The following is a 16,654-nucleotide window of genomic DNA, read 5'->3' as shown; positions in this document are numbered from 1 at the left end:
GTAGGTCTTCGTGGATTCGAACTATTATTTTTGTGAATCATTCCCACACGTAGGAACAAGGTTTTTGATATATTATTAAGCAATGAAATCTACTGTTTAGGTATTAATTATAAATCATATCGTAACAAACAAGCGCAGCGGTTTAACTGAAAAATTTAATTATGACAATCGATGACAATGATATCTTTGACAATTACGTGAGTGACGGATTTATTTACTATGGTTCGATAACTTTTATTATGCGCAGGACTTTACATTCAGCCCAGGAGAAGGTCAAACTAAGGTCATAAGGATATTTGTTGAAATATCTTCAATCCTCAATTATTATATCGCAGCAAATGTCGGAAATTGTTTAAAAACCTTATATCTCGAAATGGTTTTCGAAATAGAACATTAAAAAAAATTAACAATCCTAATTATACATAGTGCTGCAGACATTTTGGACTAGTCATTAAGGTTTTCACTTCTGTCGGCACTCCCGGAGTGCAACCCGTTGTTTTTTTTTTAATAGAAGCATTGCATAGATTAGTATAAGGTATACTTTACATTAAATAACTTTAAATATCTTCACATACTTACCGTCGTGTGAATAATAAAGATGTACATGTACCTACATTTCTTGCGGGAGAGAAAATTAATCGATCACTACTTTTTACACTTTATCGCCACCGCCGCCACTCGGTTTAAAGAATTATTTTTAAACCCCGACCAAAAATAAATAATCGATCCAACAGTGTGAAGTTCAGTATCAGCTCTTTTTCAAAATTATATAATTTTTGTGCGTAGGTTTTTTTATTATTTAATGGTACCATAATAGCTTAATGTCATAGCTTCCGTCACAGGCACCCAGTCACTTAAACGGGGAGTGAATCGTTGGAGCAGTCATCCGCACACAGCCTCGCTAATATCGCGTTCTATCCAGCTAGATTTACGACCGCAAACCCAGTCATTACCGGGATAATAAATTACTTACGTAGATGTTTATTATCTAGTTAAGTAACAGTTCGTTGTTGTGTTTCTGTTTTGATTTATGTCATTGATTCTACACGTGTCAATTCAATCTTCGCGCGGTACCTACCTGAAATTCGTAAAACATCATCCATACAGGCTCTATTCTACTAGCACTATGTTTGTAATATGAATTATATTACAATACCATAATAACAAAGACGTGTTCTGATATATTTAGCTAAAACTGTTTAGGCTAATGACTTAAGGAACTATTTTATCATTTCCCTAAAACTAAATATAGGTAGGTAATGTAGGTATACATAATAATAAATATTTGTTACATAAAATATTTGTAGTAATTGTATGTTACTTAAATATTGAAAATACTCCAGCGTAGTTTCGATAATTGCCTAAATGGTTATTGAGCTGCGAGTTGCCTATCTGTATTAAATTGATGTATTGTTCAATACTCCATTAAAAACAGATCAGTAGTTGTAGTTACCTTATTTAACTATACATTTTCATAATAAAAGAAAGATTTTACCTACTTACATACTTACATATAATTGTCACGCATCAATAGTCATTTACAATAAAGCTAATAAATCTACAAATGCACGGCGCGTGTGATCAATTAAGGTGCATAAGGGCATACTGATTATTTTAATGCAACATTGCTGCACCGAAAATACTACAAAATTAGGATGTGTGTTTTAATGACAAATTCAACTAAATCTTAACGATCGGTATATATAAAAAATAAATACCGAACTTTTTTAAATATAGGTATCGTGCCTTTGCACCCAATATAAATATTTATCTGCTATACAATTGTGTACCAAGGACACCAAGGTTCACAGTTAAATACCTATTATTTAGCTAATGCAAATATTAAAGTCAAATAAAGTTTAATGACAGTCTTTATATCAAATCTCTAAATCAAAAAGCAATCTCAGTCAGTGCGCCCTGTATTGATGACTCGTCTTAAATGGCACGGAGCGGCAGCGGTGGTATACTCGTACGCTCTTGGAAGAAAACATGCGGGATGAGCTGATTGCGCGCAAGCTCCGGATCAATGCATGTCTATAAAATTGTCGTTTTGCTTTGCGAGATCAATTTGGCAAGTGGATAAAGATTTATAACTTTTACATCCCTAGGATTCTTGTATTATACTGTGTATTTTGTATAACGCTGTATTTATGGTTGCAAATTAATGAATTAAATGATTTTAATGAAACATAATATTAACTTCATTATAACACTTATAACTTTTAAAACAAAAATTATACCTTCAAAATTTAAGTCATTTTTCTGGTAAACATAAAAGTTTACCCCAAAGCGTCCTAATTATAATATTGACATTCTTATTTTATCTGGCTATCAATAATCACAGAATCGGTTTCTAGACGTAAAAGCCGTTGCGTTTTAACTTTTCCAATTTGATAACATTAATAATAAGGTGTATTATTTTAGAATTGATATGCTGATTTTTGTGTTTTTTATGGAAAATAGCGAAGCAAAAGTCGACTTAGCACTCAATGCGGGATATGTGCCAACTACGATCACTAGATGAAACCCATTCAGCCGTTATGACATGATGCGAAAACATGTTTCATCAAAGCTACGACGAGATGTAAATTGTAAACATTCTGACTTAATTATGCCAATTTTCTGACTGGTAGTCCATATCGGCAAAATGCAAACAATCTCTTCCGAAATTTCATAACACAATTAGTGTGTGTTTTTTATAAATATTTGTTTATTAGAAAGTTAACAAATTGTAAAACTCTGGTCTAGGTAGGTACCTATAATATAGTTAGGTATTATATTTTATTGCGTCCCATGTTCAGTAATCATAAAAATATGTATGTATATGCATAAATTCCATAATTATATAATTGTATCAAAAAATATATACAGAAGAATTACCTACTTGAAGCACTGCACGTCAGCTTTATTTAGCCTCACAGGATGTAATTAGATTTCATGATAATCTCGACCGGAAGGAATGACAAATTGCCGCAAAACAATAGAGTAATAGAGATAGATGATATAGAGATTTCGTGGCTTACCTGCGTGCCAGTAGTAACGAACTGTAAAAACAAGCTGGATAATTAAAATTGATATTATCAGACAAACAACAGACCGATATCTAGGAAAAGTTTACGGTTGGTATTAATTAGCGGTGGTGGTATGGGTGATGGTAACAAGTTAATAACGCTCTTAGAGATATCTGGAAGATCATAGTTTGTGAAGATGTTCCTACCTTGGAATACTTGATTTTTAAACAAGTTTATCCAGCTACAGACGTTGTTTCTAAATAAGATATATGAGATATATCAGCTGTCAAAAGTGGCATTTCTGGTCCAGTAACATCACTTTTGAAAGCTGACAAATCAAATCCGTAACAGTTTCAGATCAAGAAAGAAATTCTGAATCGGTCTCCTAAGCAAGTTTAACGTTTTCATCACTGACATTGACGGCATATGCGGTCATAGAGTTTGCGAATATCATAACGAGTTTCCTTAAGAAAATATTTATCTTGGTAACTACTGTAACTTCACTTGTTTATCAAATAACGACCTCGACCCCATTATATACTTTAAGCAGGTAGAGTTAACGTACAGCTAATTCAGAATGGGTAATTAATTAGTCGCTGAATTTAACAGTCACAATTATTTTCCTCGCCCCAACTGACTGGCGCCATTTATTACAAAAATAAAGCTTATTTAACGAAAACAGGGATTATTTTTAAAGTTCAATTAATAAATTTTCGGGGAAGAACCTTGTTAACCCTTTACCAGGCTAAGGGATACATATTTCCCACATACGGCACTTCAAACCTGTGTTCTATTTTCGATGAGTAAGACTGATATTCGATTGTCATTTTTGAAATGTCAGCCTGGTAAAGGGTTAAGTAGGTAGATTAACAAATCGACACGAAAGATTTATTTCTGGAGATTAGTTTTGAAACGACGACGGAAATGAGATCCTTAATAATTGTGTTTAATCTATGAAATCTATTATTGATATTAGCTTAGTCAACAGATTAATGGTTATTAATCGTTATTTTGGGTATTGAGAGTATTCGTTCTTACTTTACACCCCATGGATACAGTTTAGTATCCTCGAGGGCGTAATTAATTAATACTGATTGATCACATACGAGCAGCAGATTATAGCAGAATAATAGTTTTAAATAATTGTAATCAATGAGTAATAATCTTTTTTTCTAATTGATAAGACTCATATTCTATAGATATGATTAAAATCTGCAAATTTACAGCATGAAGTTTTGAAAAAAAAAATAGGTCACCTTAATTTAGGTAAACATGCATGCGAGAGTGCGATATGCTGAGGGCTCGATTCGGAAAATGAATTAGATTTCTACTAGACTTCAACAAGTTACGATACGGATAATTTAAAGATATTTGTAAGATAGATATGTCAAATTTGACGTTTCCGCGATTCTGGAGGTCCTCTTGAACGATTTCGACAAGTTATGACTTAGATATCCAAGTCACATCTAGTCGATATCTAATGTAGATCTAGGTGATTTCTAAATCGTCTTAAGATCTTGTGATTATCTCTAAATCCGAATAGGCCTGTGAGAGAAGCATGATATTATACACTCGTAGCAGTTGTAGGCGTTGTAGCACAATAAGTAACTATCTCCGTAGCAAAAATCGTCCCTAACGGCTTAGTAGCCAAAAGTTACGTAGATTTGTTTTGCAATAGTAACATTTGAAACTTGAAATATTTACTTTAAAATTAATTAAGTTGAAAGTAAAAAAATAACGTTGATAACGTAACGATCCCCAATAAATATTCTGGCAGCAAAGTAACAAGATCACTAATGGGATCGTTAAGAAAAATGCGTGGAATTTGACTCATGCAAATAACAACTTTTAATCAGAATCACTGCGGCTGTGTGTGTGTGTGTGTGGTGTGTATTTTATTCATATTTTGTTATCTACAGATTACAAGAGCATTTAACCAATATGATTAATTTAGACCTAATTGAAACCTTTAGGTCAATAGTTAACAATAGGCGAAATTTTTAATATATGATGTATAGGTAAGGTAAACGTCCCATTGCTCGACATGCTAATGCCCAAGAGGTGACACTCTGCGGTCACCTCTGTAGAGTGACGTTAATGTAGTAACGTTAATTTAAGAGCAAAATTATCATAACCTTAGTCTCTTAAATATTTTAATGTGTGATAAAAGCACTTATTTTACTCAAATCCTATTTCTCAACCAATTTTTTAACAAGCATATACCTACGTGTGCGAGCGATATTCCATTTTTTTTATTAAGGAAAATTGGAGGATATTAACTTTCTATTTCTCAGTATTGAGGTGAACAAATTATGTTCGGTAAACGGAAATATCAAACACTTCAACTTAATTAAACTGGAGTGGATCAATTTCAGACGAACGTTTTATACGAATGTAGTCGAGTGCACTAAATCGAGTTTACAACGTATATTTTTGTGAAATATTTCAGATTTTTTCTTCATGCCTGTAAATTCATACTTGAGTACCTAATGTAGGTACTAGCGCAGCTTAATTATTCAAGACTAAATATTATTTCACGACCTTGTGCTTATCATAAATACACCTAATTTGTAACGAAAAACAAACGTACTCATTAAACTGTTCTAACTTCACCCAGATATTTGTTAGTCATAAAATGACACAGCATTATGTGTCTCTAAATATTCAACCTTCTTCTGATATACGATTGCATCCTATTGACGCGTATTAGTTAGACAAATTTTAAAGTCGTAACTTAATTAAGCAATGCTTATATAAAAGTGTTCCCACCCATCAATTAACAGAGTGTACGTATAAACCAAAAAAAAATATCCTTTTTAACATTGTTTGTAACGACGCTCATAATGATTGGACTACCAAAAATGATTTATTTTAACAATAAAACCTCTTTTACAGATTGGAACGGAAGCAATACATAAATTAGAAATAACAATGGTGGACCGAGCATTGAGCCTCCTGCTCCGAAAATACAACACAACCAGTAAGTACACATCTACACAATTAAGCTACACATATTCATGTTAAAATATAATTGAAGTTGTTTAGGCACATTGGCCTTTGCAAGTTTGTGAGAATGATTATAATGATTAATGTACCTACAAGATAAAAATACCTACTTGTACCCGTTTTTCAAATCCTAAACAGGCAAAATTAAGATCAAATTACATCAGGTCCTTAGATTTACATAAATTGCTGTTGGTAAAGGTTACATTCAGATGGCGACTGCAGCAGGGTTGCTGTTAAAGCTTTAGCGCGGGCAATGTCACTTTCCTTGTTAAAAATCATGATCATGTTTTTGATTTCACGCAATTTAGCCGCAAGTTTCTTGACAATTGCAAGTTGCTTGACAGTTGCTTGACAATTTTCACACTACATTATACTAATTATTAAAAAAAACTGGCCAAGTGTGAGTCGGACTCGCGCACGAAGGGTTCCGTACCATTACGCAAAAAACGGCAAAAAAACACGTTTGTTGTATGGGAGCTCCATTTAAATATTAATTATATTCTGTTTTTAGTATTTATTTGTTGTTATAGCGGCCACAGAAATACATCATCTGTGAAAATTTAAACTGCCTAGCTATCACGGTTCAGACATACAGACGGACAGCGGAGTCTTAGTAATAGGGCCCCGGTTTTACCCTTGGGGTACGAAAGCCTAAAAGGGTCGTTCTCTCATTTCGTGCAAATCGGTGATGTTCTCTTGATTTGTAAATTTTCTTTTAAATGGTAAATTTTTGGGTTTTCATGCATTCTGGATTCATTTATTGACACTTTTATGCTAAAGGCACCCACCTGGCCTTCGTAACCTTATTCCTTTTCATTTAATAAGACTGGTGGTAAGGAACTACGCGCTGGTAATGAAATGGGCATGGATGGTAATTTTTTCAGTGGACGGTAATGAAACAAACTTATGAAATCACAATAAAAAAAAATTAAAAAGAAAATTAACACCATTAATATAATTAACAACATAGAAATCACGTGTCTTAAGCACTGTGCAGACGATCAAGCCGACTTAACAAATACTCCGGCTTGACAATCGCGACTGTCAAGCACAATTTACGTGATTGAAGACGTATTTCGTATTGTTTATTTATTTAATGTTTACACAGCACTACATCAGTCTTGTCACCAACACACTGAGAAACTACATACTTTAATTTAAAATTAACATCCAAATACACTCGACTGCCAATCCATCCACCGCAGCTCCATAAACTCGCAAAATCTCAAGCAGTCATGAGTCAACAGGAGATGCACCAGGAGAAGCCTAAGGGATATATGTCTAATGTCCGGTACAAAAAGTCTTACAAGCCTCTCTCTACTAGTTCAAGGCAGTCAGGGTCTCCACGAAAAGCCCGACAAGCTAAAAGTAGTAGGCTTAAGTTGCGCCTCACCTCCAAAGAAATGAAGCCCAGGGTTCCTAAAATAAATATTTTTTGGTAATATATCCTAAGGAAATTCTTTTGGACCTTTTCCAATTAGTAGAATGTACGTTGACTCGTAAGGGATCCAGGCTAATGCTGACGCCTCCAACTTGCTTCTGACCAGAACAAAAAACACAAGCAAGGTTCATGGAATTCTCTGACGTTGCGAGTGACAAAGCCTAATCTACAGAAGCTACAGTACCAAGTGCTTTGATGTGGTCGTGAAATGTTAGCCGCGTATCGAATATGACCGCAAGATCCTTTACTGAGACGACTCTTGTTATTACAAGAGTCTATTGATCCAAGTCTATTGGCTCAGGTCCAAGAAAATATTGTGCAAGTGTAGGAAATAGGGCTCGATTAAAACTACACACTTGACACTTAGCCGCATTGAAAGTCAGTTTATTATCCCGACTCCATTGGAACAGAGATGAACAGTGATCGGAATAGGCAGAGTATATTTACCTACACTTGGTAGAACATAGATAAAAAGTGGAGACTTCCTTACAACAAAATTTTTATGCGGGACTAAACTCCCGGGATCTTACCGCATAATTAATATTGTTCTGAATAGTACAAAAAACAATGCAAACTGCTTCAATACAATAAATAGGCATAAAATAAAACAACCGATATGTAAACGGATTCTTCTATATTAATTTTTAATAAACGCGCTTTATGTTCAAAGTTATTATTATTTTATTAAGTCTAAATATAAATAACATTGCAACTCAATCTACAAATACAAAATTATTATATTGATTTAAACTAACACCATTTTCACACATACCTATTATTAAATGAAAACGGGACTTAATCGCGTAACACTTATATTTAATATTTGGCCCAAGGTTTCGGATGTCACATTACGTCCGTGGTCAGAGGCATACGGGTAGGGAGTTGTGTCAACATTTTCTAGCTAATCGAAGAGCTGAACTTTGTGTAGCAAAGCTGCAAATTCCCATCAAAATCAACACGTGCAAACTTGCAAATAACACAAACCCCCATTTTAAGGTACAAACTTCAAACTCCGAGTACAGTTTACAACCGTTTTCTCAAATTTAGTTGTAGTCTGGCAAGTACACACCAGTGTTTTTCGCATATATTTATGATTTAAATCGTTACAAGCTTACACGTGTCTATTTATGTAGGTACAGTACGGTAAGTATAATGTATGTAGGTTTAATACATTACACGGCCAAATTATGAACATAGGCAAGTGACTCAAGTCAATAGTCATAGTTCGTGACCATATATTTCAGCCTTTATTTTCTTACTTTCGATTATACACACAATGAAAGGGATAAAAATGTTAAATAATAAATACATTATCTTACCTTGAAACTTGGTAGTTTTGCAGTATCCGTGGTGTTTTCAGTATCCAGTAATCGCCAAATCCAATCAAAGCAAAATCGGTGTCCGAGTTCAGGCCGTGTGTAATCAAGTATAGCAGGCGAAATTCCAGTAAACAAGCAAATGTCAAATATCCAAAAAAACACAGTATCTACACTTCCGTACGTACTCAACAAGGGATAGTAAGAAACTGATGTCAACTTTCTATTTAATGCATAAAAAAGGGTTGCAGGTAACAGCGATAAGTGATAACAACATCTGCTTTGTCTTTTGGACGATAACAATGGAAAGTACAATTAACATAGTAGATAGTAATACCGTTATTTCTATCTATTTCACTTAAACACAGCTGGTATTGGCGTAAAAGAGAAGGAAAAATTTGTAATAATATAAATACAATAATTTTATATTATCACTCGTAAACTAGTACAAACTTGTAGTGTTGTGGTTATTATTTAATTTTACGTACATTGGGGATACATTATGAGATTTTATTTATTTTACTGATTGTTTAATCCGGGAAGTCCCGGAAAAAAATATTATCGCAAGGAAGTCTCCACTTCATGACTTTGTTCTACCAAGTGTAGGTAAATATACTCTGCCTATTCCGATCACTGGAGATGAAACATCCTCCTGAAGCAACTTAGAATCTTCCTCCTTCTCAACTTAATATAGCAATTTAAGATCGTCGGCGTAGAGTAGACAACGAGCGTTATGGATAACCGAGGGCAGGTCATTGACCATTATTCCAAATAGGAAAGGCCCAAAGATTGAATCTTGGCTGTCACCAGAACGAGTATGGTACGGATCTGGTACAAAGTGGCCATGCTGGTCGTTGCGTACTGCGGTTGATCTCGCACATAACTGGCAAAAATGTTAAGCAAATGTGCATTGAACCCAATAGCGTCTAGTTTGTGTAGGAATACATCGTTACCCACACGATTGAAGGCTTTTCGGAAATCATAATACAGGACGTCTACCAGGATACCCATATCCAGATGCTCTGAGATGGTGTCAACCAAGGTCAGGTTAGTTTCCACAGACCGTCTCGCTCTGAAACCATGCTGAGTGTTGCACAGGAATAATGGTTTCACTTGTTTCGACAACGGCCATGGAGTATGGACTCAAACAGCTTTGCTAAAGCTGAAAGAAAAGAATACCTTGACTTTGGGATCGATCTTACCCGTGAAATCTTCCAATGGTGAAGCTATGTACTTGTGGAGAGTAGGTACCAGATTAAGCATGGAGTGTATTGGACCAATCAAATGCTCTAAACACCCCTTTAAGATATATGCAGGTACCTAAGTAGTCTGGACCAACAGCATAGAAGCCCGAAAAACTTACTTTGGTGTTAAGACCCCTTATGCAGGTACCTAAGTAGTCTGGACCAACAGCATAAAAGCCCGAAAAACTTACTTTGGTGTTAAGACCCCTTACATTTTGGTAAATTAGATCCAGTGAAGGTTTCGAATCAGGATTCCGAACTAAGTATTACTGGTTGGTTTTTGTCTGACTCCCATTGACGTTGGATTTACGAAATGACCACGAAAAAACAGGATTCATACATTGTCGAGGGTACTCCTATTTTGAAAGTCTTGGAGTCCTCTTTGAGCTTAAGATCGTCGACATTGCACCATGAATAACAGCAGATATGCCCGTATGTCCTCCGATCCTCAAGCTATATACAGATGGATGAACTTGCGATGGTCCACCGCCCTGAGAAGGTTTTTACACCGCTTTTTAGTGCTGGTATCAGTTTTCTGAGATTTATCACGCACGGATTGGGAATTGTCGCTTTTAACGGCGGAGGCCTGTGTTTATGTTCCTGTAGTTTCTACCTTTTATTCCAAACATTTGCCCCGTTCTCTACCTTATCGTCGACAGGTATCAGATGATTCCAACTCACTTAGTCTCTTAGTAACGTGTCAAATTTCTCAGCACAGTCCTTGAGTGCGGTCTGGTATTATATGTAGAGCGGCAGGTTATGTTAATCTACTGCACTCTAGTCCAAGTAATCCAAAAATCACCAGTTGGGCTCCCCTATATATCATTACATACAGTTTTAAATGCTTATACCAACATTCTATTTATAATAACTTAACCCTCTTTCCATTAAATGCACTGCCTCAAATACATTATCATTACCTTCTAAATTCGTTCATTACCTTCCCTGGCAAAATTGGAAGGAAAATAAATGAATGAAACAGATATGAATGAAGTTTTGGAAGTTTTCGTCGCCTAGGTCGGTTGATATCAGACCATGATTTCGCAGAATAAGCCACCCGAAAGGCTACCCTAAAACACATCAATTAGGTATAATTTTAATAATGCACAATTGACGGTAGTTATGCAGAAAACGACCAACTCAATTTTTTTATCAATGCAGAAAGCGACCAAAGCTACTGAGTTAGGGTGTAAGTCACTTTGACAAAAATAAAAAGTTGGTCGCTTTCTACAGAACTACGGTCAATTGGTACTTACTGTATAAATCACTAGATGGCGATGAAGATTTATCTGAACCACACTCCTTCCCGACACGAGAGAACGTAGGTATTTTCGTCAAAAGCAACATACGGACGACCGCTGCGGTAGCACGCGGCCAACTGACTGACGAACAATGTGTTGTATCCGCGGGAAGTGCTATATACCCTTGCTATATAGCTAATCCATTTCTCGCGTCGGCAATGAAGGAATTGCTTGGACCATACACTTATAAGGCTGTATAGTTTTATTGTTAATTTCTTAGCGTATAATATTATACGATATAAAACATAACTAAATTACTTGTTTACTGAACCAACAACAAGTTTTCTATTTTTAGTATCTTAAGGTTCAAATGGAGGTCAAAGTTATAACTTCACGCGTTACATGCAGAGAGGAATGAAAATAGTGGGGGTTAATTGTAAATATAAAGAAAATAACCACCTTTTTAGAATTGTTCATGGCGGGCCAATATTTTTTAGGTCCTATGTTACAACCTTGCATTAACAGATATTCGAAAACACCATCATATTTTTGGTATATTGCAAATAATACCGATTTGCACGAAATGCGAGAATGACCCAAAAAGAGAACTTTCTCAAACGAAAAGCATTGTGATAGGTATCTATTATTATTACAAAATGTAACGTTACATTTGTCAGCAGGTGGCGCGGTGTCTCGGTGAGGGGAGATGGGGGGCGCGGACGAAGGCGACCTGCTGGAGTGGGAGGCTCTGTACCTGCGCCTGCCGGGGTCCAGCAACCACTCGTGGAACTCGACGGAATGGGCTCCCGAATGGAACGCCACCGAGATCTTGAATGCCAGTTGGTGGGATTCGTCCGCGCCCTTCGATTCCACTGCGGCGCTCGTGCGCGCCGCCGCCAAGGCCGTTGTTCTCGGCTTACTCATTCTAGCTACTGTTGTAGGTATGTACATTTCATAATCTGTTTGTCACGGGTAATCAAGATTCATTGTTTTGAACGCTTTGTACCGTTTTCTTTGAAGTATCCAATTGTATACGTTAGATTTAGGTAGGTACCATCTACAATAGAGGTCTTTGATTGAAAATTTTAGCAAGACTTCTAATTCTTTGTTTAATTTAAGTTAAGATTACTTAAAATGTATCGAAATAAAGCAAACAATGTTTTATTCAGGTAATCGTATAGTTTTAGATATTTGATATTCTGCAATATAGGTATGTTTAAACACTTTTAAACGCCAAACTATAGTCTGTATCTAGGTATTTAAATAAAAGTGAACAAAATGTACAAGATGGAGACATTATATATGATCAAATAATGTAGGTTAAAGTCAGGTCGTTCAGTGACAGATCCTGACAGACAGACCAATAAATGTTATAACTACCCGAAAATGTACAAATTATTTGTTTACTTTCATTTAAATAAGCTAAAGATACAGAGCATAGTCTAATAAAACATGGTCTTCTCTTCCCATAGTGATACAAGCCTACGCCACAATAACATGGCCGCTATATATAGCGCTATCGCATATTATCATATAGCGCTGTCGCATGATGACGTAGGCTTGTGTCAGTCACGTGACCACGAAAAGACGGGAAGAGAGTACCAGGCGGAGTATATTATATACCATGATACAGAGTATACATAAGAAGTAAAGCTAAGCGGATGAATAAAATAGCCCAAATTTTAATATTTACCGATGACATGTGGTTGACATTATTATGACAATTATTATTAAAACGTGAGTAGGTAGGTACTAATTCGTAAGTAGGTAGCATTTCCTGGACTCTTCTTAACTCCCTGTACAAAACAATTGCACCACATCCTGTTGTTTGTCTGCTCAGGTAACGTATTCGTAATAGCCGCCATACTGCTGGAGCGGCACCTGCGCAGCGCGGCCAACCAGCTGATCCTCTCGCTGGCGGTGGCGGACCTTCTGGTGGCGTGCCTGGTCATGCCGCTGGGCGCGGTGTATGAGGTGGCACAGCGCTGGACGCTGGGCCCCGAACTCTGCGACATGTGGACGTCGGGCGATGTACTCTGTTGCACCGCCTCCATATTGCATCTTGTCGCTATTGCTCTCGACAGGTAACTTTAGAAATTGTTATTTTGTGGTACTTTCTTGATTTTAAAACTTATTATGACCTACCAGGCATAGAAGCATTAACAGCTATTGGATAACCAGTTTCTATTTCGAATTTATTACACGAGGAGACGTAATCAATTAAATATGTTTTCTATAATTAGACAGTTAAGCAAAGAATACTTGTTTTTGTGGCCTTTTACATCCCACACCCCACACGTTTCTAAGTTAGACCCAAAAATGACTGGTTATTATTTTAACCCTTAAATGCATGATTTTTTCTTTTTGCCCGAAATTAATATATGTATCACATAATTGTTTGCCGATTCTAGGAAAAATAGTAAAAAAAAATATAACTTCGATTTTCACTGCAAAATCAGTGTTAGAAGTTGAATTGGCTAAATCATATTTATGTAAATATGTAATTTTCAGTAATAGATATTTGATTTTTTTTACTACCATTAGTAAGGTACCTACACTATTTGTGATATACCTATGATAAAGTTATTAAATATAAAATAATTACAAATCCCGAAAACACCGTTCAAATTCACATACTAAAAATTATCAACTTCTGGATTTTTCCAAGCTTTCCGACTTTTCGTATTAAAACGAATGTAATTTTTATAAATTAAAAATATTGCATAAATTTTACCCTTAAATCATCACCCTACTACTTGACGTTTGGTATAAAGGTGCGTTCAAGAACGTAAGCCTTTTTTTTAAATCTGTGAGCTGTCTAATGCTTTGTAGACATTTGGCAACACTGTGCATTTAAGGGTTAAAGGACCTCATTTAATACTCGCTGTTTTGTTCATAGGTATTGGGCTGTGACAAATATAGATTACATTCATGCACGAACCGCGAAGCGAATAGGCGCCATGATCGCGTGTGTGTGGATCGTCAGCTTCATGGTCTGCATCGCGCCTTTACTGGGCTGGAAGGACCCCGACTGGAACCGACGGGTTTCTGAAGACCTACGTTGCCTCGTTAGTCAAGATGTGGGCTATCAAATATTTGCAACAGCCTCCTCGTTCTATGTGCCAGTACTGGTTATATTAATACTGTATTGGCGAATATATCAAACAGCTAGAAAGAGAATACGCAGACGACGAGGAGCCACGGCCCGCGGCGGCGTCGGGCCGCCACCCGTGCCGGCGGGCGGGGCGCTCGTCGCGGCCGGCGGTAGCGGTGGAATCGCAGCCGCCGTCGTCGCCGTTATAGGACGGCCGCTGCCCACTATTTCCGAAACCACCACCACCGGTTTCACTAATGTATCATCAAATAACACGAGTCCAGAAAAGCAGTCGTGCATAAATGGCCTCGAGCAAGACCCACCAACCACCGGCTACGGAGCCGTTGCCGCCGCCTACTACCCGACGCTGGTGCGGCGAAAGCCGAAAGAGGCCGCCGATTCGAAACGAGAAAGGAAAGCGGCGAAAACTCTTGCAATAATAACGGGCGCGTTCGTGGCCTGCTGGCTACCGTTCTTCGTGTTGGCCATCCTAATGCCGACGTGCGGCGACTGCGAAGTGAGCCCGGTGCTGACATCGTTCTCGCTGTGGCTGGGCTACTTCAATTCCACGCTCAACCCGGTCATCTACACGGTGTTCAGCCCGGAGTTCAGGCACGCATTCCAGCGGCTGCTGTGCGGCCGGCGCGCGCGCCGCCGCCGCGCTCCCCCGTAGCATTCCCCCGCCCCCGTCTCGGTCCCCGCCCCGCTCGCTGTTGTCTCTGCTCGACTGACCTCGTCTAGATCGACACACGTTATGTTACCTTGTTACATTTTCAGAGATATATTTACACCCCTTTATTTTTTGTACGTGATGAATGTGAATACGAATAGCTGTCTAGTAAATGAATTTAAAACTCTCTAAATAATGTTTTGTTATTGCGCATGGAGAAATAAATACTTTTCGTGGACGTTTATGATGGTTTTTACCCTATTTAATAAAATAATAAAACATACATGGAATATTTAGAGAAAAACAATATCAACTTCATCCATCAACCATACTTAAATTTTAAAGTGAAATTATGCTAAAATTGACAGGTTTACCTAGTTAATAATTATCAGGGATCAATCCATCGACCTTATATTTCATAACGATACCTACTAACGAGAACGTGTCATTTTGTGGTCATAATGGATATAATAAATAGTTCGAGATCGATGGCTGTATAAGTTGCTGAAATAAAAAAAAAACTAGCTAAATAGTGCGTCTGTTGTAATAGAATAAATATGAACAAAGCGTTAGTAAAATCAAAATTCTTAAATGTCTCTGTATATAATGTTTTTGCAGCTGTAAGTACCTACTCCTTAAAAAATAAAATAAATAAATAGATAAATAAACAATAAATACATATCGTGGCTGCATTTTAGAATTGATAATTTCATGATGTGGCAATCATTTCATGAAATGATCGGTTAGGCACATTATGAAAAATCAAACTTAACCTTAACCATATAATGAAGTGATCAATTCTAAAGTGACATTTCATGAAAAATCAAAATCTATGATCTGCCGGCGCATTATGATAGCTTTATCCATCTTTATCCACGTGATAAAATAACTGTCACTTTTTAACACCGTGGGATAGAAAGTGACGGACACCGTTTTATCACGCTGTCACCTAGACAAGAACGACCATCATATCCGTACTGGTCACGACAACTTTAAAATTTTAGGCTGTGACAAATACGTTTTGTACCTAATTAGTATCAAATTTAATGCATACTTTAAATACCTACATGCTTATAGTTTCGAACATACTTTTGGCGCGCTATACTATTCCTAATATTACTATTGCAGTTGACTGAACCAAAGGATTGAATGAGGGTAAGAAATTTACTCCCAACACACCGCGAATGCGTACGACGTATTTCGCAAGCAAAGAGTATTCATTCCTAAATAGGCCATAAAATAATGTCATTACCAATTTTTTCACAGGTTTCTAGGATCAAGATTTCTTCTCTTAAATTACCTACCTACCTACTTGAAAGCCATAAACCGATTTACTTTACAATGTTAAAATTTATGTTCAGACCGTAAACGTTTAGTCCGTCATTAAATGATGAAACGTTATATTTTTATGCGCCATTAGAGTTTGCTTGCTTGCACTTCAGGTAAGAACAACTTTATTATTATGACTTAAGGTATCACTTTACCATACTTTACTTCTGTCAAATATTGCGAAATACACACTTTTCTATTAACGTTTTTTATTACAAAAAATAACATTTTTGCATGGTGGATCCTTCAGATAATATCTTTACGATATCAGACGTTTTGCGCTGCCAAGATTTCTCGTTTCG

General features: G+C 36.6%; 1 protein-coding gene across 2 annotated transcripts in view; it reads left to right on the top strand.

The window, feature by feature from the left end:
• Positions 1-15,267, top strand: part of LOC134792802 (5-hydroxytryptamine receptor) — a 65,280-nt gene extending 50,013 nt beyond the window's left edge. Inside the window, exons 2-5 of one of the 2 annotated variants that reach the window (XM_063764155.1) lie at positions 5,907-5,991; positions 11,940-12,200; positions 13,100-13,343; positions 14,159-15,267. In XM_063764155.1, the coding sequence (XP_063620225.1) occupies positions 11,966-12,200; positions 13,100-13,343; positions 14,159-15,026 (1,347 nt within the window). In that variant the 5' untranslated portion in view covers positions 5,907-5,991; positions 11,940-11,965 and the 3' untranslated portion in view covers positions 15,027-15,267. Of the gene's footprint in view, positions 1-5,906; positions 5,992-11,936; positions 12,201-13,099; positions 13,344-14,158 lie in introns of both variants that reach the window. The other variant, XM_063764154.1, reaches the window with a different exon arrangement.
• The last annotated feature ends 1,387 nt before the right edge of the window (positions 15,268-16,654 follow it).

The sequence above is a fragment of the Cydia splendana genome, chromosome 8, assembly GCF_910591565.1.
Source record: "Cydia splendana chromosome 8, ilCydSple1.2, whole genome shotgun sequence".
Taxonomy (NCBI): Eukaryota; Metazoa; Arthropoda; class Insecta; order Lepidoptera; family Tortricidae; genus Cydia; species Cydia splendana.
This window is presented reverse-complemented; position numbering and strand designations above follow the sequence as displayed.